The sequence below is a fragment of the Coturnix japonica genome, chromosome 17, assembly GCF_001577835.2.
Source record: "Coturnix japonica isolate 7356 chromosome 17, Coturnix japonica 2.1, whole genome shotgun sequence".
Taxonomy (NCBI): Eukaryota; Metazoa; Chordata; class Aves; order Galliformes; family Phasianidae; genus Coturnix; species Coturnix japonica.
In genome coordinates this window covers 6,776,479-6,797,866 of record NC_029532.1, presented here as the reverse complement: position 1 = coordinate 6,797,866, position 21,388 = coordinate 6,776,479, and the positions used below count along the sequence as shown (strand labels likewise).

General features: G+C 45.3%; 1 protein-coding gene across 4 annotated transcripts; it reads left to right on the top strand.

Annotated features, from left to right (window-relative positions):
- Positions 1 to 336: 336 nt before the first annotated feature.
- TRAF1 (TNF receptor associated factor 1) lies at positions 337 to 20,968 on the top strand. Of its 4 annotated transcripts, none has more exons than XM_032448142.1 (12): positions 337 to 2,655; positions 3,792 to 9,375; positions 10,809 to 11,024; positions 11,557 to 11,641; positions 13,289 to 13,387; positions 13,868 to 14,029; positions 16,112 to 16,183; positions 16,455 to 16,523; positions 16,787 to 17,221; positions 17,578 to 17,755; positions 18,312 to 18,460; positions 19,120 to 20,968. In XM_032448142.1, exons 3-12 carry the CDS (start codon positions 10,819 to 10,821, stop codon positions 19,333 to 19,335), a joined length of 1,671 nt encoding a protein of 556 aa, XP_032304033.1. In that variant the 5' UTR covers positions 337 to 2,655; positions 3,792 to 9,375; positions 10,809 to 10,818; the 3' UTR covers positions 19,336 to 20,968. The 4 variants fall into 4 exon arrangements, with proteins under 4 accessions (XP_032304033.1, XP_015734625.1, XP_015734626.1 ...); XM_015879139.2 differs by having other exon boundaries at positions 10,806 to 11,024; XM_015879140.2 differs by lacking the exon at positions 337 to 2,655 and having other exon boundaries at positions 6,947 to 9,375; positions 16,458 to 16,523.
- Positions 20,969 to 21,388: the final 420 nt, after the last annotated feature.

Here is a 21,388-nt window from a genome sequence, read left to right as displayed (position 1 = left end):
ATATTTTTTTTAGCTTGGGTGGGAGAATAATGCAGAAGACTTCAAAGACATTTGAGATCAGGTGAAGTGAAGAGGAATGACTGTAAAAATGACATGGAAAAGACATGTAGCAAAAATGCCTTCGAACATTGAAATCCAATGTCTTGTTACAACAACCCTGCCTTAAGCACACACACTAAAAAAGGCAAAATAAAATGGCTCATTGAATGATTTTGTTAAAGCTTTAAGTTGCTAAAGCTTTAATTTTCATTGTCTTAGACCTGCAGATGACAGAATCTTGCTTTTTTTTAATCTATGCGAGTATCCAAGCACTTAACATTTTTCATTCAACATTTGGATTGAGTAACAGATGTTTAAATTAAACAATGCTGAAGGTTTACTAAGTTAAGAATTTACAGATTGTTCCAGTCCATTTATTTTAACAATGCATTGAAACACTGCAGTGCATCTCAGGCAAACAGCTCCCACTCCCTGCGACAGAAAGCAGCCATTTTAGAAACCTACCGTTCATATTCAATAGGCTGAAACTGTTACAGGCTCTTTGCTTTTTGTAGCTAAACAAACTGAATTTATCATGCTAAAAAACAGTCAATATGGCCTTCAGTATACCTGGCAATGTTTCGGTTATGAACTTACAAATACTTGCATTGAAGATAGTTACTTGCAAATTATTTTGCCTTAGTATGAGAAAATCTCCTTGAAATAATGCAAACTTTGTTAGTCCTTGTTAGTCTAGTGAATGAAAAATGGCAGTGTTAAATCAAGGCTAAAAAGAGACTGTTACGATAATAAGTCAAGTATGTGGTACAGGGAAATTTCACTCTGAGAGAGCTTGGATTCAGGGCTTCCCCTTGTTGCTGATGAGCTAAGAATTTCAGTCACGGTAAGTGCTCTCTAGAGAGGTTGTTACATGAGATATCAGAACCAACCTTGAATATGTTTGATGTTCTTGTACATGATGGTTTATTTTTTTTCCTGATAGTGTTGGTATGTCATCCATGCGTGTAGAGAAAATAGAATGTTTAAATACTTGTATTTCTTGCAGCTTCTATTTTAGGAAGACCAAATTTTGGATATTAACACTGCAGCCTTGATAAAGATTGAACAATTATGGCAGCACGTAACAGCACTATAACTTATATTACAGTAACGTGTAAAACTGAAGTGGAATTTGTTTGTATTTGTAATGGAAGAGAGCTCAGTGTTAATTTAAAGTCTGCCCAGCTATGTCTGTGGCATTGAATCATGCATAATATCTCATTTTCCAGATAGGTACAGCTGTTCATCCTTTGTTTTCTCACCATGCTTCTTTAGTTTTGAAAGTCCTTTTGCTAGCAAACATTACTCCCCTTTCTACTTAGGCATCCATGTACCTTAAACAAAGGAATACACACAGCTTTTTGCCTCTGTGATAGAAACAGTAGAGGGAGTGCAAGAACACCGTTTTTGTGCAGGTCCTGTAAACATTGGTGCTTTATCCCTCACTCCTTAAAAAAAAAAGAACTTTTAAAAGACATTCTTCAAATGTCCAACCACTGAAAATGCTGTACCCTGTTTCCTAGTGAATGGAAAACATGCACTTTACTGTATACTCTGAAGTTGATTTTGTGTCAGCAGGAAAAACCACTTTCACCTCCGTAGAGATCTTTGTCATTGAATTCAGCTGTGAGACAGGAGCTGTCATCTCTGGGATTCCTGGACAAATGCTGCTTTTGCCAGTATTACATTTGGGTCTGTGGGACAGTGCCTGGGCAGGGGATGCAGAGCCTCTCCTGATCAGAGCTCCGAGCACAGAGCGGCTGCAGGCAGTGACAGGGCTGATTGCTCAGCGTGCCTCACTTGTTTTATGGAGTTTAGCAGAGCTACTTCATTTCTCCCCAAAAAGACGTGTGGTATTTGAGAGCGTGGAATAGGAAATGCACTCCAGTGCTGCTTCCTGCCTTCTAGAGAGATAATCTAGACTAAATGCAGTTTAAAACCACAGAAAGAAGGAAACTCAGAATTCAGCCTCACAAAGTCCGTCTTCCTTCACAAACCTGGGCACTGGCAAGTGTGTGCACATGGCAGCGGGTATTGGGGCTTAAGCTACAAGTTGAACTGCCTCCTGTTCAATACAAAAGGTTTTATTTACTGACCATGAAATAAATCGTTTTATTCCCTAACTTTTCCCTTTGGACTCTTTTCTGAACTTCTGCAGGTATTCTATTGCACTTTCTTGACACTAACTCATTTTTATGCTCTGAATCCTTGTTTAAAAATATAAAATAAGTCTGAAAAAAGATTTGTGCCATTCATTTACATTTTAAGGCACAGTAGATTGAATGATTTACAAGAAATGTTGCTTTGGCACTTGATAACTGAATTTGACCACTAAAAGTCTTACCTTGCCTCCAGGAAAGTGGCAGATAAAGGGCCAGATTTCACTCTGACAGCTGCTGGCACAGGACAGGTTGATTCCTAGTAAAACTGAGAAGAGAGTTTGATAGAAAGTACAGTTGTACATGTGCTTATTTTTATTGACTAACTGCCCAAAAGCATTGTGTCCAAGAACTTTAAAATCCCCATTTTCTCTCTCATAGGAATACCCTCCATCCAGACTATTCAGTATGTGGAAAGAAGACAGCCACAGCTGACGCAGTTTTCAGTTCTAGCTCTGTGAGTACTTTATTTGGATCTTCTGTACTTCTCTAAGAAGCATGAGAAGATAGCGCTGTATCTAATACTAATTAGATATAAATTGAAACTGCAGAGTGAAATATGCATAAAAACTCATTGACGTTGCCTAGGCAGTCCACCTGCAAACCAACTTTCTTCTGAACTGTATGAACATCGTTGTGAAGGTAACTTTAATGAAACCCAGTTATCTCCCACGAGATAACTTCCCACAAACCTTCTGGGAAGCATTTCTTGTTTCTTTATATGGAGATGCTGCCTCAGCTGTCCTTGCTGAGGTGGAACCTGTTGAATTGGTTAAAGTGCAATGATGTCATTGTAAAATATAGGTCCATCTTTGTCCACTTGACACAAGCAGTTTATGTTGGCTGATTTACATATCTCATAGTAAGACAGGAGAAACATGGAAATAGCATACGGTTGAGTTTAGAGCGTTCTGCCATGCTAACCTTAGTGATTTCCAACCATAGAGGCCCAGGGTACTCAACTAATCTCAGGAAAACCAGAAATTCCTGGAAAAATCTCTGTTTAGATGAGTCATCTGCATTATGAGATGGAAATTATTTCAAGACACATTCTGTACATATAGACTTACTGGGGATTCTAGACATCAGAAAGGCCCTTTTATCTGAATCGTGCAGTTTTTCTGTTCCTTGGTTGTTTGTGTACGTGGTGTGCAAGTCTCCAAATGTTCCAGGTACTTAATCATTGGCTAATAGCTTTAGTGCTTCCAGAGAAATAAGCATTCAAATACTATATTTCTGTATTTTAGCCTGGGGTTGGCTTCTGTGGGATTACCAGTCTGTCTGCACATTAATGTACTTGTCCAAGGACTATGTGCTTTAGTCCAAATTGCTTCTCTTATAATACAGATGACCGGCCTTGGGTCTGTCAGTTCTGGCAAGACAACAAGGGCTGCTGGCACACAGGCTTGTTCTGACATCCATTTATTGACACACTGGTACACGACAGTCAGACTTGTCTTGAAGAGAATTTCAGGCTGCTTCTTAGCAGCTCACGCTGCCCACCAAAGTCAATGAAATGAATTTGATTATTATAATACATTTAATGTGTTTTATGTACTTTAACATATTTAATGGACTTTAATACATTTCCAGATCAGAATCTGAATAAAAGGATTTGCCAGATGCCATTCTAATGTGGTTCCTCTCTGAATACTCTTGGCAGGTAGGTAAGAACTGGGTTGGTTGAATTCCTGAGATAGCAACAATTTTGAGGGTTAACACTCAGCAAGCCCTTTCATTTTAGCTTTGTTTATTTTGCTTGTTAAAAAGTATTTTTCTGTATGTTTCCATTTGCACCTTACTGATTTTTAGATAACTGAATGTTGCAATGAAGTGAAGAAATCATTTTGTGACCAAGAGTTTATCCAGTTGATCTGAGCTAATAAATGACTTCAACAGATCAAATTCCTCCCTGGTGTGCACGGTGACAATTTGCACTTTTCTGGTCTGGTCCTGAAAGCTGTTGTGCTGCACCAAACTGCCATGACTAATGTAGGAATGGAGCCAAACGGTGCCACATTGCCTTTTTAGCAATTAGCAATTAGCAGCAAAGAGATGATTTATGTATGTGATCTTTTTGGATGCATTACAGGCCTAAGCAGACTGAGCCAGATTAGTTCTGCCAAAACTCTTTTGAGTTAGAAATACCCCACAGTTTTAGCAGAGGGTATTTAGCAGAGGGTATATACTAAGTTCCTGCAGCACATGACAAGTCTTTGCTTTTTAAAACCTGAGTATCTGTAAGTGACCGCCATCATTCTTTCTTGGTGAACTGTAAAGCGTACCATGTTAAATATCAGGTGAAAGAGAAAACTGCTTATGTGAGCCACTGGGATGCACTTTGGGTGATATAATGCCATAACATCACACTGAAATTAGCTTCTGTCTTTGCATAGCAATAGAAGCGTTCAATATAGGCTCCCTTCTGAGTCTTTAGGTGGGATCCTACACAGGGTGGAGGAACAAAGACAGCAGTAAAATCATTGAATCTAATCCTCAGTGAGGCTTCTTTCAAGTTCAAAGATCTTTTCATAGGTCATCTCTATTCTGAGGGCTGCTAATTTGGATCTCAGCCATTGTGAGTTTTCTTCTGACCCTACCTGCAGAGGCATATTTACAGCCCCTGTGAACGTTAACATTTCTGCATGTCTCCTAGAAAAATGTGTTCTTAATCTCCTGCTGAATTCTTACATGAGAACACACTGAAGTCTGGCACCACCACCAGTTATTTTCCAGTAAAAAACCACCTTATAGCAGTTGCATATGCTTTCAATTTTTAAGGTATTTAGTAATGTTTTCACCTCTAATTAGCAGAAATTTCTGGGTTTGGCTCTTTCATTCCCCCGGGAACCAAGAGTTTGGTTTTGCCAATTGCCGGCTCATTACAGGATTCCATTCCTCGTGTTAAATGTTGCTTTTCAAGTTCTGAATGAACTTGGAACTCAGACCAGCAGCAACCGAGTTCCTGGAAAATACTGAACCGAATGAAACTGTCGTGAAAAGAACATTCAAGCTTAGAAAACAATAGCAGAGAAATCTTGAGTAAGGATTGCTATTTTCAGCCGTTTCTTTTCTGTCTCAGGAAATATCAGTTACATACAGGTGCTTATTAGTAAATAGTTACCCGTGTTGGTGGCTGGAAGGCATGAAGTGCGGGTTATCCCTGTGGTTCAGACTGTGATTCTTTCATCTGCTACCTGACAACCAAAATGCCAATTCCTGCTGTAAATAGAGCAAACAGAAAGTTATATGTGATGCACTTTGAATCAGCAGAGATATTGAATGACAGAAATTGGGGTTTACAGTGGAAAATCAGTTGCTTTTAATGACAGCAGCCCCACTGGCGCCACAAATAAAGTTCTCCAAAAGCAGCAGAGAGGCTCAGGGTTTGGATGTAGTATGCTGTAAGAGAGCCCTGACATGGACTTGCATTGTCTCACTTGGCTTTACGACTGTAACCTCAACACTGCATTCTTTCCACTGGCCATTATGTGTTCTCTGCAATTTAAACAGCGAGGCCACAGAGCTAATGGAAATCAGCGTTGTTGTGATTATTTTGGAGAAGCTGCACTCTTTACATTTGATATCCAGATCTGCAGTTGTAGTATTTCTACTACCAAGCCACAAAAATAGTGAAAATCTCTTTTCAGAGAGGAAATATTTTAAGAATGCCTCACTCCCCGCACACATAGAGATCCATGTTACTCCAGGGCAGTTTACACCTGGTGAAGTGTAATGTGCAGTATACAGGCTTGAATGTTAGCACTGCTGACAGGCTGGGCATGAGCTGCAGCTGTAACAGAAGAGCTGCCCTGTGCCTGTTTTGCTGTCTCATCCACAGAGACATTTCCTGAGCACTTCATGCCCCATTCACTTGCAGTGGGGTTTCAGTGCCCAGTTTGTGATGCAGATGTCCAACAAGAAGTCTTAAGGTTTGGTTTCTTGGCTGAATAATGAAGACACTGCTGGGAACTTTTATGTGATGATCTGATTTTGGAGTCCCGTCACTGGCAGAGCTGCCAGTTGATGTCCAACAGGATTCCTGTTGAATCACGGAAGCATTAATTCTTGCTTCTGTCTGTTCAGAACACAGACCTGCCTGCTTTCTCCCACTTCCAACTTTCCTCTTTCATTCATGTGTTTAAAACATCTTTTGATTTCTCTTTCATATTTTTCTTTAAAGGAATCTTCTTTTGTCTTGTTCTGCCCCTGTCCACTATACTATTCTAAACATCTCTAGGATGAAGGTGCTCTTATTAACAACATTAGTTAACTACTGGCAGTGTTATGGCACAGTTGGGGCTTTCACTCTTTCCGCCATTCCTCTCATTAAGGAGAATTAATGAAGACACTGTTAAAGAAATGTATTTCCATTTTCTCTTTCCGCTAATTAGTCCCACTCAAATATGCTGCAATTTCTGATACTGGTGTTATTTCTCTAACTCTCTGTACCAATGAACTGAGCTATCAATAGAACATCCATTCTTTGCCAACTGCTTTATAGTTGAAAATGTTGACTCTTAGCTTGTTTCTTCATGTTACATCCAGGACATTGGAAGAGCTCTTTGGCAAACTCCTGCCGGGCTCAGCTCCCATTCCCTGACTTCTCTCCAGAGCAGTAAGAATGGAAATAAGCAGCTCAGAATTTTCCAGTTTAGATCAGGCTGTGAGTGTGTGTGTTAAAGGAAACAGAAGCACAACCACAAGCACAGCGCAGGCCCTTGATGGCTGCAGCAGAAAGCAGAACTTTGCCTGGTGAAGCTGCTAAAGCTGTCCCCCATCAGCTGCAGATGTCCATGCCCAACACTTCTCCTGCTGCAGATGCAGTGACACAGGTGTGCCACCAACAAGTCCCTGCTGTCACAGATCTGTGTGACTCAGTGGCCTAAAAGCAGTTTCAGTTGTCTCTTCATGATGCTTTCACACTCAAGTAGTGCTGTGAATAGGAAACTACCCGGGACACCATGGTGGAGAGAAGCCCTTCTTTTCTTTACTCTCCTTCAATGGGTTCCTTGGCTTCTGTTGTGGAGCTGCTTTGTTGAAGTACTGAGATCAGAGAATTGGTGAAAATGTTCATTTTAATGGGTGCTTTTTTTTCCCCCCCTGACAAACCCTTAAGAGATACTCCAGAATGCCATCACTGGGGGGAGGGGAAACCCTGCATACTGAGGAGCTGAGGGTTAGACTCACTGCGCTACAGAGAATATGAGCTGGGAAAATGTAGAAGCAGAGAAGGGGATAAAGGAAAAAAAGATTGATTCCTGATGTGTCTTTGAGGAGCACAGTCCAACTCTTAGAGGAGTTAGTGGGAATCTTTCCAGCTCTTTCATGTGAGTGGGGCTGGGTCCTGGCAACGACACCACCACAGCACAGAGCTGAAGCTGGCTGCATGCCGGCCACACTGCAGGTAAAGGATTGAGCTGTGGCAAAGCTCTCACATGTAATAAGGACAAGAAAAAACTGTGCAGCTCTTCATGTTTTCATTTGAAAATCTTGAGGATGAAATGCTGGAATCTTATGACTCTACTGTACTCCTCTCTCATGGTGGTTAAAGTCAGGATGGTGATAGCAGAGAAGATAAAGAGTGGACTGGGCTCTCATTCCTAAAAGGACAAGACTCAAGTTATAAATACTCCTTCATGAGCTTCTTGTCTCAGATGTATAAGTGATCGTTGTCCTTAAATAGTAACACGGTGAGCTGCGGTGTGAGCTCTGCTAGGAATGGCTCTGCAGTGAAATGATGCTGCAGGGGTCGGTCCCTCTGAGCCACATCCTGTTTTCGGTTAACTGATCTCATATGGGGGAAATTTGTCAGAGGAAATATCTCTAGTTTGGAAAGTACCAAAAACTTCTTTCTTGTTTCTCTGTGTAATTCAGCACCTATGGAGATAGAGCTGTCATATTTTCGAGAACTCTTGAGGTAGAAGCAGAGGAGCAATCTGGCAGCATGGATGGATGGCCTGAAGGGTGACAGCACACAGTGTCACTTCAGCCCCAAACCCCAACTCCCCATCGGTGTGGCAGCAATCTTTCTGCAATGATCAACTTCCCAAGTCCTGACAATTGCCACATCCAGAACTGCCTTTAAAACCTCCTGAAAACTGAGCTCACTTCCTGGCAGAAATGCTCCGGGACAGATAACTTGCCATGGCTTCTCACAGCACATTATAAAGCAATGGCAGCAAACATCTCCAGCCATACAACCTATGGTTGATCAAGGTGTCCACACAGGTTCTTAGCTCTGTACTGAGAGCACCTACAAATCTACATGTAGCACAGAGTAGAGAGAAAGAAGTGGAGATGAAGAGACGTTGCATGTGATTCTGCATCAATCTATAAGGCAACCCTTCTGCTCCTGCAGGGTACAAACGTTGTTGCTTTTACATGAGGATGCCACGTGCATTTTTTCTGCGTAGTGCAGAGGTTTATAATAGTTCCCGTTGTCTGTGGAGCTGCCTTGTTCCCAGAAGCTCCATCCTTCCCACCTGCGATTTAATACAGCCCGAATCAGTTTGGCTTTGTGTTTGGTTATTGGTAATTGTGGCAGGAGGGCAATCAGCCCACGTGGTGTGTGTGGCACTGTTATCTGAGCAAACACAGCCCAGAAGCTATCAGTGATAACCAAGTAAGGTGATGTGCTGCTGCACTGTACTTGGCAGTGAACACCTGTGAGTGCTCCAGAGTGACAAGGCAATGGAAGCAGCCAGGACACGATCTCTTTAGTTTTGGTTTCTGCTGGGACTCCCCCACAGCTGTATTCCCCACATTTCTTTCACCGGGAAGAACGAACAGATTTGCATCTGAAATGCTCTTCTTACCGATCCCTGGGCGCTGTGGTTGCAGCACATGATTTCACAGCAAATCTGCCTTATCCTGAGACTGAAACTTCAACTCCCAAAGACCCCGCTGAGCTGCGCGCACCCCGGCAGCGCGTGCACGCGCAGGGGGCGGTTTTCTCTCCGATGATGCTCTGGACCCCCTGAGGTTCTGAGTGACCCGGGCAGCACCGCACCGACCTCGGCATGTAACCGCATCACTGCGCTCTGTTATCCGCCGGCTCGCCGAGCCCTGCGCCGCCGCTCCCACCTCCTGGAGCCGGACCCGCCCCCAGCGGTGCTGCCCGAGGCCGCTCCTCCTCTCCCCGCGGCGCTTTGCCGCTCCGTGCCGCCTCGGCGAGGTAAGGGGAGCGGGGGGAGCGGGGGGAGCGGGGGGAGCGGGGGGAGCGGGGGGAGGCCCCGCCTCGTTCCGGCCCTGCCGGGGGCTCCGTGGGGCGGACGTGGCGGCCGGCGGGAGGTGGGGGCGGAGGTGATGGTCACAGCGGGATGCTGTCGGTGCGGGATGCTGTGGGTGCGGGATGCTGTGGGTGCGGGATGCTGTGGGTGCGGGATGCTGTCGGTGCGGGATGCTGTGGGTGCGGGATGCTGTCGGTGCGGGATGCTGTCGGTGCGGGATGCTGTCGGTGCAGGCAGGGCGGTTTCCAGCCCGCAGGCCGCCCGCTCCGCTCCGCGCTGTACCCGCTCGGGCTGCGGCAGCTCGCGGTGCTGCGGTGCTCGCTGCGTTTCCATCTTGCGGCTCTCGGCTGGACCGGCTGCCTTTGCGCTCATCGCGCTCATCGCTTGCTTCCCTTGGGTGCCGAGCGAGCTGCCTGAACCACAAGGCAGAAAACGCTGCTTAAAGGGGTGTTTAAAATCCCGGGGATGCCCAGACAGCCCGTGTTCCGGCCCCACTGATTTCCATCCCTTGGGCGGCCCGCGGTGCCAATAGGAGGGGCGCAGGTGTCCGAATGGGTTGCGATGCTCGGAGCCCTCTGAGCCGGGCACGGAGCCGAGCTGCGGGCTCCTCCAGACTGTTGCTCATAGGGCCGCAGCTGTCTCTGCTGTGTGCCCCAAGCACATCCCAGCACCGCAACACAAACATAGGGGTACCTCCACTGACAGCACTGTGAGCATTTCTGAGACCACCAGAGTCAGTTCTGGGTGCGTTCCCAGCAGTGTTCCATTTTGCAGCACTCATTTACCAGAAGCCTCACTGAATGTGCCTTGCATGCTTTCACACGTGATGCTCGGTGTATCTGGCTGGAGCACCAACATGGGGCTTTTGGAGGCCTTGAGATTCCCTTTCTTTGTGTTAGGTCTTCAGGAAGGTCACTGTGAGCACACCCGGCGCTCAGTTTCTGTGCCTGTAAAGTGTAATCCCAAGTTTTGGCCCCTGGAAATGGAAGATTGTTGGGGATTTACTGTACAGGAAGTAATTCTGTGTGCTGTGGATTGATGGGATTGTGGCTGTGAAACGACAGGACCATTTACTTCATCTTTCTATGAACTAAAACATGAGAAGAAAACCCCAGCCCTTCATGTTAACGTGTTGTCCATTTTCACATTGTGTTTGAGGGAAATTTTACATCTGCACAGTAATTTCCTGCAGGTCCCGCTGTGACATTTAGTCATGCACGTCAGCTGCACATTCAGTCCAACAGATCACTATGATCACGGCACTGGTTCAGGGCTGCTCTGTGGCCTTGGTACCGATGTGTTCCCTCACAAGGCAGTGAGCAGCTGCCTGCCCCTTTCAGTGCCTGTTTCTCTCCCCTCCTCTCCTCTTTGCCAGCAGTTCACTTCAGATGGCTGAGCAGACAAGAGGCCTGCAGGACATCCCCAGCTCTTCTCCTGATGAAAACGAGTTTCCCTTTGGATATCCCACTAGCATTTGTGAAGATGTGCCCGAACAGAAGTACCTGTGCAGCAACTGCAATAATGTCCTGAAGAAAGCCCTGCAGACTCTCTGTGGGCACAGATATTGCACTGCCTGCCTGTCCTGGATTGTCAGGTAGGTCCTTGGTGCAAAGCTGGCACTGCTGTGTGCTCAGTAGGTTGTTGCTGCTTTCAGCTTTGGAAGCCATACGTCAGCCCTGCAGGTGGGCAGTGAAGCTGCAGCAGCAATCCCTGTGTGAGTGATGGCAGCTTTGGTGTTTGGGAAGGCAGCAGCAGTCAAAGTTCAGCGGCAGGGTTCTAGCACTGCTTAAATAGGTTTTGGCTTTATTTTTCTTGATCCAGGCTGCTCTCGCTTTGCTGGCATACAGGTAGGATTTATGGCCTTGAGAGATAAGACCTGGCCTTGAGGAATAGAGCAGCATTATTTGTTCGGTTTGTTTGCTTTGTTATGTTTTTCTTGGTGGTTCTTATTTACTACTTTATTTTACTTCAGAGTCTTCAAGAATTGGACTTTTAGTGAGCAAAGACTGTGGATTCTGAGCACAAATTACATCCACGTTTTAATTCATTTTGGTGTATGTACAAAGATCCCCTGAACATCCAGTTCAATAATTCTCTGTTATTTTGCTCTTCTGTCTTTTACCCAGGAACAATAAAAATCCAGTTTGCCAGAAGTGTAAAGAGGAGGATCCCAACACTCTGAGTGAAGGAAGCCTATTGGCAGAGGAAAGGGTGAGTTGTGGTTCACAGCCCATTCGTGTATCACTAATACCAGACTATAACTAACTAACTATATAACTATATAACTAAGACCAGACTAATCTGGTCTGCTCTGCAGAGCTCCCTTCTGCTGCTGGGTGGTTTCTTCAGGCAGATCCTTGTGCCTGAGCACACACAGGGCTCACTCCCAGCTCAGCTTCTTTCTTTCTATCTGATTACATGCAGGAGCACCAAGAAATACACATTCTGTCTACATTTGTTAGGCAAGAATGAAACCCAGTAGTCAGCTGGCAGCGAGGTAAAAGGCAAAACATAGGATACGGCTGCACTAAATGAATCTGCAGTTAACACTGAAGGTCTCAGAAGGAAAAAATCCTTAATTCTGCAATAAATTTCCCCATAACAGTTTCAGGCATCATAGAAGCACAGACAGGTACAGCTCAGCCCTTATGGAGGTCTTAGTGAGTGCTGACTGTCAGCTCTTTTACAACGTTTGGATTCTCATTGGGTTTTCTGGGACTTCCTGCAGTCTGTGGGTGGGTGGAGGTGCCGTGTGAGCTGATCTGCACGGGCAGGTTCTTGCTGGGAAATCATCACCACAAAGGCATGATCTGCTGTATGGACCCATCCAGAACAAAGGCCTGGGCTTTGTAAACAGAGTGACTAACAGAGACTGCACGGCAGGTTTGTTCTTTGCTCCATATCTTCTCCTGATAATCACTGCTTTACCTTTGCTGCGGTTTTGCTTGATGTTTATTCCCTGTGCTATCTGATGATATGTTTATGTTTTAAATAAGGTACTTACACAAGAGGAAAAAAAGGCCCTATCAGGGTATGTGTTTGCATTATCTTATCCCATGACCTGCTGCTGTGGTAGCTTCCCTCCCTTCCCTCTTATAATCTACCAACCACTGATATACTGTAGGTGCTTCAAGTCTTGCCATGGTGCAGTTCATCAGGATTTCAGTGCCTTTATTTAACATGATTGGTAAATACTTTTCCCCCCTTTATTTGTAAAGACCCCCTCCAGCCTCCTGCTGCCTGACTCACTCTGTGTTGGGAAATCTGCTGTCATCTGCATTGTGTACTTATTACTGTCTTGTTCCTGTGCCAGTGTAATATGCAGTATTAAAAGTGTGCAGGGTTTAATCGTTGGCAGAATAATGGTACAGCTCTTCGTGGTTACTATAAGAAAAAAGATCTATGCAGTCAAAAACCATCCGACATGTGGTTTACATTTTGTGAGTACACAGCGCTGTATTAAATGGAAACAGCCCTGGCCTGGGAAGCTTAGGCTCAATGAAGAAGAGTCTCAATCCTCTCCACTGCACTTCAGGAGGCGTTAATGACTCCAGTAATTAAACACATTCATTATGGAGTCCACATAGCAGCACCCTCAGGGTCGCCTCTGCACATGCACTGCATGTGATGTGTGTCAGAAGAGGAACTCAAAGCAATGGCTGTGCTGGTTAGGTGTATTTTCAGATGGCATCAAATGGTTTATTTCTGAATCATAGCCAAGAGATGATTTGATAATTATTGGACTCTTACTAACACCAAAATACTTGCTAAGTAGAGCAAACCTTGACACGGTCACTTAACTCCAGTGCCAGGAATGCATGCTGACCAGGACTTTTCCTTCCTGTGTTTGCTTTCCAGGCCTTTGGGGATGCTGCCATTAACAAGGAGATTTCTGAGCTCAGAGTGCACTGTGTCACCCTTGGATGCAGCTGGTGTGGTACCATGAAAAATTTTGAAGTACGTTTAAATTTCCAGCTCACTGTTATCAATACCATGGAGTCACAGACCCATGGAATGGCTGAGGGTGGGAGGGAACACACAGCACCCCCCATTACCCCCTTTGAGGGCTGCCTGCCCCACAGCTCACACGGCCCAGGGCCTGTGCAGGGATGTCAGCACTCTGAATGCATCCATCCTCCTGGTCCAAGCAGGAAAGAGCTCCTGCTGGAATTTATCACAAGTTGTGTGGGCTTTGTCTTTTGTTTGTTTGATTGTTTGTGTGTTTGTTTTCCATTTGATTGTTTGTTTAAGCGAAGGGTCATCAAAAAAAGCCCCAGGAAAGGCTGTGGATTTTTCAGCAGTAATTTTGGTATCGCTGCAGAGTGGGACATTACCCGAGGTTAGAAGGGATGCAAAGCAACGCTGCAGGGATGGGTGCTGTTTATAGATGAGTGTTATCAGCAGTTTAAGATTGAGTCTGTAACTACTGACTTCCAGGAGCATCAGGTTCTGTGTGAATACGCTTTGATCCCTTGTCACACTGGCTGCGGGCACATGGTGATGAGGAAGAAACTTGCAGATCACTTGGAAAACGGATGTGTTAATAATGTGGCCGTGTGTCACAAGTGTAAGCAGAGCTTCTCCAGCAGTGAGTACCAAGTAAGAACATTTACTGGTTTCAAATAAGGATTTTATATTAATGGCTTAATTACTTTATCATCACGTTTTGCATCCTGCTTTGATGGCCGCTGTTGCACGAAGAGTACTGTTAATTTCTCAACGTTTGCTGATTTTCTCATGCTCATCTTGACATTTTAAAAGCTGCCCTTTATTTCCCCTCATTCTGAAGTAGCAACGTGGAGCAGATTGTGGGAGTGCTCTGAGGACACAAAGTGAGCAAATAGAAACTGCTCTGCATTGCTGAAAGGGGGAAACGGTGTGGTGGGGCAGCTGTGAAGTGATAGAAAATGATCTGTTCTTATACAAATAGATCAGTATTTTTGATATCTAGGAGATTCTTATATGAAGATACAGCAGCAGTGGCCCACTGCTCTCAGTCTCTCCACCTTTACCACTCAGTCACTGGTCTCATGACTTCTGCATTCCTGTAACTTAAATAAACCTCCCCCAGCTCAATTCCCCCAGGAAACCAAAGGTCTGAAGGAGTGAACCAGCAGTGAGTAAGAAAATAAACACACACGTTGTGCAGTAACTCAGATGCACAGCGTTCAAAATGAGTTGGAGGGAAGAAAAAGACTGTGGTGGTGTTTCTGGGGATCGAAAGAGAAACTTCAGAACTGAAGGTGAAATGACTTTATGAAAGAAAATTCCAGACTGCTCTAGGAAATATGCTGAAATGTGAGGGCATTTCTAAAGATCAAAACCACCCCCTGTGTGCTTTGAGTTGAGAGCTGACAGTTGCTGCGTTAAATACACAGATTGCAGCACTAGTATGAAGCAAAGGCAGGGGAATTATTTTCGTCTCCTTGCAGCCAGAAAAGACAGGAAGTCTCATGTTAGCTCTAATGCACTCTGCATTAGCACGTCGTGATGGAACATTTGGATTCCTGCCTTCAAAACATTAATAATCAGGATCCAAGAAGTGTCTGCACGTGGAACTAACTGTATAAAGCCAGTTTACATTTGGGTTTCTCATATATTCACTCTCTGTTCCATTACCCACCTGCATCTCACTGTGTATGTATGTGTGCACATACACAGTGTGTTCATGGTATAGTTTGAGCTGAGCAAGACCTTTACAGAATCACAGAATCACAGAATCACAGAATCACAGAATGACCCGGGTTGGAAGGGACCTCAAGGATCATGTAGTTCCAACCCCCCTGCCTGGCAGGGCCATCAACCTTTCACCTTTACTAGATCAGGTTGCCCAGGGCCCCGTCCAACCTGGCCTTGAACACCTCCAAGGACGGGGCATCCACAACCTCCCCGGTAAGCCTGTTCCAGGGCCTGACCACTCTCCTAGTGAAGAACTTCCCCCAACATCCAACCTAAATCTTCCCTCCTTCAACTTGGATCCATTTCCCCGTGTCCTGCTATTGTCAGCCCTTTCCAAGAGTTTACTCCCCTCCTGGGTGTAGGTTCCCTTCAGGTACTGAAAGGCTGCAATGAGGTCAATTGCCAGTCTTGTATCAGACTTTGCAGGTTGACTTTGCAAAACATCTCTAAGCAGTTTCCAAAAGGTTGATGCCCTGTAAGAGTCAGATCAAAGTCAGTACTTTCATTTGACAGGAGCTGCATCTGAAGCTCTGCCACTGAACAGACCTGCTGGGCTGGGAGGAAGAGCTGTTGGCTTGGAAGCTTAGCTTGAGAAACCCAGAGTCTGCCCCTGTACAGCCAGCTCCTTGGGAGGGGACAGCAGCTCCTGCTTTTAACAGATGTACATTAGTCCCAAATTATTCTGTCTGAAAAGAAGCCTTGAAGTCACTGCAGTGTGTTGAATAGTGAGGCCAAGAGCAGTCATTCTCTGGACATGTGTTGCAAAGCTTGTAGTACTCATAGGGAAGTGATCCTTCCTTTATTTTCCTCAGTTCTATACCCTCCAGAAGGAAGCAGGAGGCTTGCATGGAATTTCATGCATGAAAACCCCTCTCATGTTCAAGTGCCTGTGAAATGGGAGTAGCACTCCCAAAGAGAAGCTGTGTTTCAAAGACTCTCCTGTAAAGATGCTCAGGCTTTTTACTGATGTACTCAGTTCCTTTCTTCTTGTTTTAATGACAGAAACATTCGTGTGAAGGTGATTTATATAGAGAGCAGAAGCACGTGCAAGCAGAAACACCATCAAATGAAAAGGTGGGTAAAAGATGAGTAAAAACGGTACGGGTTTATTTCAGTTCATGAAATAAAATCCTCATTTAGGTCAAATGATCACCTGAGAACATCTTCAGATACAACATTTGTATCTGGGTGCTTTTCCATCCTGACATAGCTCTCATGAATAGCTGCACTGTGCGGCTCCCACAGTGAATGTATTAAATCAGCCTATTTATTTGGGGGTGAATAAAAGAATCCCTTGAAGCTGCTATTTGATTATTTTCTCACTTCTTCAATTCTTTTTCCCCAGCAGAACCATTCTGGTCTCTCCATCAGCACGGATGGATGTCGGTTTTCTGAGGTTGGCTGTTCTTTTGGGGTAAGTGAAAGTGCTGCCTTCAGGAGCACAACTCCGTGCTGTGCCTGTGGCCTCATCAGTCTTTGTGCTTCAGGGCAGCAGGCCTTGATTTAAACATGTCTATAAAGAAAGAAAGAGCTGTACCCGTTTTTAGTAGACTAGGAGAGGTGATGTTGGAGCTGCCAGGGCTACATGGTGTGTGTTAGTTGCAATTTGCTGTGTTGTGGCTTTATTTGGCTCCATGATATTTGTATGGAGAACGTATTAACCATATCTTCTTACAGGGCAGCAAAGAGAAGATAAAGGAGCATGAAAAAGCCGCAGTTGGGACTCACATGCTGCTTCTGCTGCAGTACATAAAGCAACTGAAGGCAAACCTGTGCACCACTAGAGCTGCAAATGGTTTCATCCCACAGACAGAGCTGAACGTGAACGGTGCAGAGAAAAGCATCTCTGAGCTATGCATCCCAGGCAGTCTGCAAATCAATGGGGGGCTGGAAATGGACTGTTTAACAAGAACTTCTGTTCCCAGAGATGAATCTATTGTACAGCAGCTAGTGAGGGAGAAGGTGATTTCTGAGCTTGAAAATAAGCTACATGTCTTTGAGAATATTGTGGCAGTGCTCAATAAGGAAGTGGAGACCTCCAACTTGGAAATCACAGCCTTTCGGAGACAGAGTGAACTTGATCAAAATATAATACGAGGCCTTGAACGTAAGGTAATTATTTATGGCCAGCATTGGATTAGTGCTTGCTATGTAGATAACAAGTACTTACATATATGAGAGAGAGGTGCTGTAGAGATGGGGACAGAGAAGAGCAAAGGCACCGAGGCTGTGCAAGACTGTGTTCTGAACACATCAACAGGATCCTTTTCTTGTTTGGGATGTTTTTGTCAATTGGGCATCTCTAATATTTATTCTCTAAATCCACTTGTAGGCACATGGGTACTGCCTTGAGCATTAAGAGTCTGCCAAAAGAAATCAGAGGGGATGTGAGGACCTCAGAACAACTCAGCTGCTTCTGCAGTGCTGGGGATGGAGTTGACTGAGAACTGTTTTGCTTTTCCTCCTAGATTGCAGAGTTGCACCGCTGCCTGAGCCAGAAGGACGCAGGCCTGAGCAGGCTTCATAAGAGCCTTGTGTTCTCCGAGCAAACTTCCTACGATGGGGTCTTTTTGTGGAAGATAACAGATGTCAGCCAGAAGCTACAGGACTCAGTGACGGGAAGAGCAGTCAGTTTGTACTCACCAGGTAAATGTGTGTTAGCAGGTCTCCATCCTTTAGAAAACACACTGATTTCTCTTAAAAGAAATGCTTCTTTCTGCTCCTGGATGGGAGGTGCTTTAAAGTAGTTCCCTGAGCTTTGGTGCTGTTTGCATGAAGGCATTTTGCTCCTGCCTGTGACTCAGGGCAGCTGTGCTGTGCTCTGCTGCAGAGCTTTGTTCTCTTCTGGGTTTTTCCTTTTGCAATTTGCCCTCTGCTGCAGCTACTTGCAGTGACATCTGCTGGATCTGCGTTGTCTAACCCACGGCCTTGGTGCCTGGTGGTACTGAATGGTCTCCTGCTGCAGTTATCTCCTGTGTGAGAAGTGTTTAATTAGGGAAAATATCCTTATGTGGCTATTAACAGGTATCTTTTACCAAGGTATGAGGGGTTAGAAGGATTCTCGTTGTTTATTTGCTATACTGACCTGTGTTCTCTCCTCATCTCTGTGCTATTGGCACAAGACTTTTTTGTAATGTGTCAGAACACTCGTTTTGCCTTAATTGCAGAGGAGGCTTTATTAATGAAGCACTCTGATTTTCAGCGTTCTACACTGCAAAGTATGGCTACAAGGTGTGCCTGAGGATTTATCTCAATGGAGATGGGATGGGAAAAGGAACCCATGTTTCACTCTTCTTTGTTGTCATGAAAGGAGACTACGATGCCCTGCTCCCGTGGCCTTTCAGGCACAAGGTAAGATGGGCAGCATTTCATATCTGATCTGAGCGGACACCCACTGCTTTGGGCAGGGAACTTGAGGCAATATTATAGTAGAGGAGAGTGTTTTCTCATGTTCTTCCATGATGGCTGATAAGCCATACACTGTGCTTGGTAATCAATAGTAATCAAAGTTCTCAGTCCTCATTGCATTAAAGAAGTTAATCTGTATTTGAGTTTTCAAGCTCAGGAACAGTGGGTTAATAAAAGTGATAGTAAAATGGAGTCATTCTATAGGCTTTGTCTTCTACGTACGTGCATACAGACAGTGGAGCTGTTTTGATTCCAAACCACAGCACTAGAATGAATGTAATGACTGGAACCAAACCTGGAGTATCATTAAGTTGTTGGAAGAGAGGAAAAAAGGTCTTTGCAGTGTATAATGCTGTACCAAAAAAATAATGGCTTCATTTCATTTCATGGGTGGCAAAGTTCTAAATATTTCATCTGGGAATTGTTACAGTCTCCCTTGTTCCCATTAATTGACCTCGTAGGCTGTGAGACGTTCATGACAGCTTGCATTTCATTGTCAATAGAGCATCCAGCAGCTTTTGCAGTGTTTGCATGTTTGTCTCCAACATTTTCTGTTTAATTTTCAGATCAGAACCTCATCACTGCTGCGTTCTGCTTTTCAGGTTACATTTATGTTGCTCGACCAAAACAACAGGGAACATATTATTGATGCCTTTCGCCCGGACTTGACTTCTGCATCCTTCCAGAGACCAGTGAGCGACATGAATGTTGCCAGTGGGTGTCCCACCTTCCTCCCCCTGACCAAACTGCAGTCACCAAAGCACGCCTATGTGAAAGAAGATACGCTTTTCCTTAAATGCATCATAGATACAAATTAGTAACTTCTGTAACATGAGGGTCTGGTAAATCACCCTCTGCAATCCGTTTGCTTGCAAGAAAAGAAACATCAGCTTGAGACATTGGTCTGGAGAGCTGGGCCTGTGTCCCCCTGCACTGAGCGGTATCAGCTGGGTCTGCCTGCTTGCTGTGGTTGCTGCTGGGTATGCAGATACATAGAGCATGCTATTGCACACAGGGGCTGTGATTATGTCACTGAGCAACCCAAGCTCTGCTTTAAATGCAGCTCACAGCTGCTCCCCTCCATGTGCACTGGTGGGACAAGGTGAGCTCCTTCCCCACATTGCCCAGGTGAGCTGTTCTGGGGCTGAGTGTGGTGTGCTGCAGGGCTGCAGGGCTCTGCACACCCTCAGGAGCAGCAAGGAGCGCTGCTCCCTCTCCCACCATTCCCAGGTCTGATGTACCTGTTTTGCTGCCTGCACTGTGGGACTTGTGCTGCTCCCCAGCAAGGATGGGGCAGATCCCTCCTGTAGGCCCTGGGTGGGTGTCTGTGCTGTTTGAGCACCCTGAAAGCTGTGAGCTGCGGGTAGCACTGGCAGCTTGAAATCCTTATCCTGGATGATTTATGTCTTGCTATTTATTTCAGGCCTATATTTATGTGCTCCTTACAGAGGTGCTCTCTCTTCAAATGCTGGATTTTATCCCCTTGAAAAGCACTAAACCCAGTGCTCTCCATTTGCTGCTTCAGAACCAGTTGATGGGTCATTGCAGCTGGGCTGGGTTTGATTGCAGCAGTTGCTGGACTCCCAGCAGGTCAATGCCTGCAGTGCAGCTGCTGCTCCTGGCCTGCAAGGCCCTCTGCAGGATGGGTGCAAGTGTAGGATGCAGACCCAAGGCCTGATCTTGCAGACAGAGGCAGGTGTTTATTTATGATTGAAAAGCTTTTATGTAACTATATTCCTTTTTTTTTCTCTGCAATATGGCCCAAGAAAACAAAGCTGGCAGGAGAAACTGTGCATGGAACAACCATGGGGGACAGTGGCTGCCTTGCAGAGCTGCTGCATGCCCTGTGCTGCAGTTCCCCCCAGCCCTAGGGGCACATTTCCAAAGCTCTCCCTTCTATCTCAACTGTGCCCTTAGAATCATGGAATCAAAGCTTGGGTTGGATGGGATCTCAAGGATCATCAACCTCCATCCCCCCATCCCACATCCAGGGCTGCTGACCTCTATATCTAACAGCAGAATGAGCTGCCCAGGGCCCCATCCAACCTGGCCTTGATCACCTCCAGGGACAGAGCATCCTCATTTTACATAACGAGTTGTGATGAAGTATCACATTTCAGAGAGAAAAAACAAAACACCCTCACTTCATAAGCAAATATCTCTCATGTGTTGTCTGGGGAGGAGCTGTTTCTTCTTTGCCATCACACACACACACACACACACACACTCACTGTCATTTTTCTCTCTTTCATGTTAAAGACATTTTTCAGGGACAGAAAGTTATTTTTCCAGCACTGTGCCAGACCTCCCGCCCACACTGCACTAATGTGCCTATAAATACGTTCCTTTCCATGGCTGTGTCATTCTGACAGGCTCTGTATTTATTATCATCATTCAGATTTTCTTACCGTCTCGGCTATTCCCCAAATAAAGCTCACCAACTTAAAAAGGGTTCGTGTATCATTTTAACTGCAAAAGAGAGAGCTGAGAACCTGGTACAGCAGTTTGCAGTGGGAATTGCTGAGCCATGTTGCAAACCCCACTTGTTGCTGCGTGGCAGTGGTGGGCTGAGCTCTGACAGCAGTGGTTGCTGCTTTGGGGTGGGGGGGGGGGTTGCCTCCTTGCTCTGCTTCAGGTTTGTTTGCTAAACACATCTGCATGGAGCTGCTGTCTGGTAGCGGAAAGGGAAGGGCTGTCCTTGGGTGTGAGAGGGTCGGGGAAAGAGAAAGTGTGTGGGAGAGCTGCAGACACGTGTTGGTGCAGAGCGCTCCTGTATCTGCGTGTGTAATTAATGGAGGAGTCCAATCAGAGCTCATTGTGTGTGGAGGCAACACAGGGCCCTCAAAGAGCACAGCAGAGCTTATGGCTGCT

Bases quoted from the DNA above. Each gene is read 5' to 3' on its own strand.
- TRAF1 (XM_032448142.1), top strand. From the start codon at position 10,819: ATGGCTGAGCAGACAAGAGGCCTGCAGGACATCCCCAGCTCTTCTCCT. The intron at 17,222-17,577 runs GTAATTATTTAT...TTTTCCTCCTAG, and splicing joins TACGAGGCCTTGAACGTAAG to ATTGCAGAGTTGCACCGCTG. The intron at 17,756-18,311 runs GTAAATGTGTGT...TCTGATTTTCAG, and splicing joins AGTCAGTTTGTACTCACCAG to CGTTCTACACTGCAAAGTAT.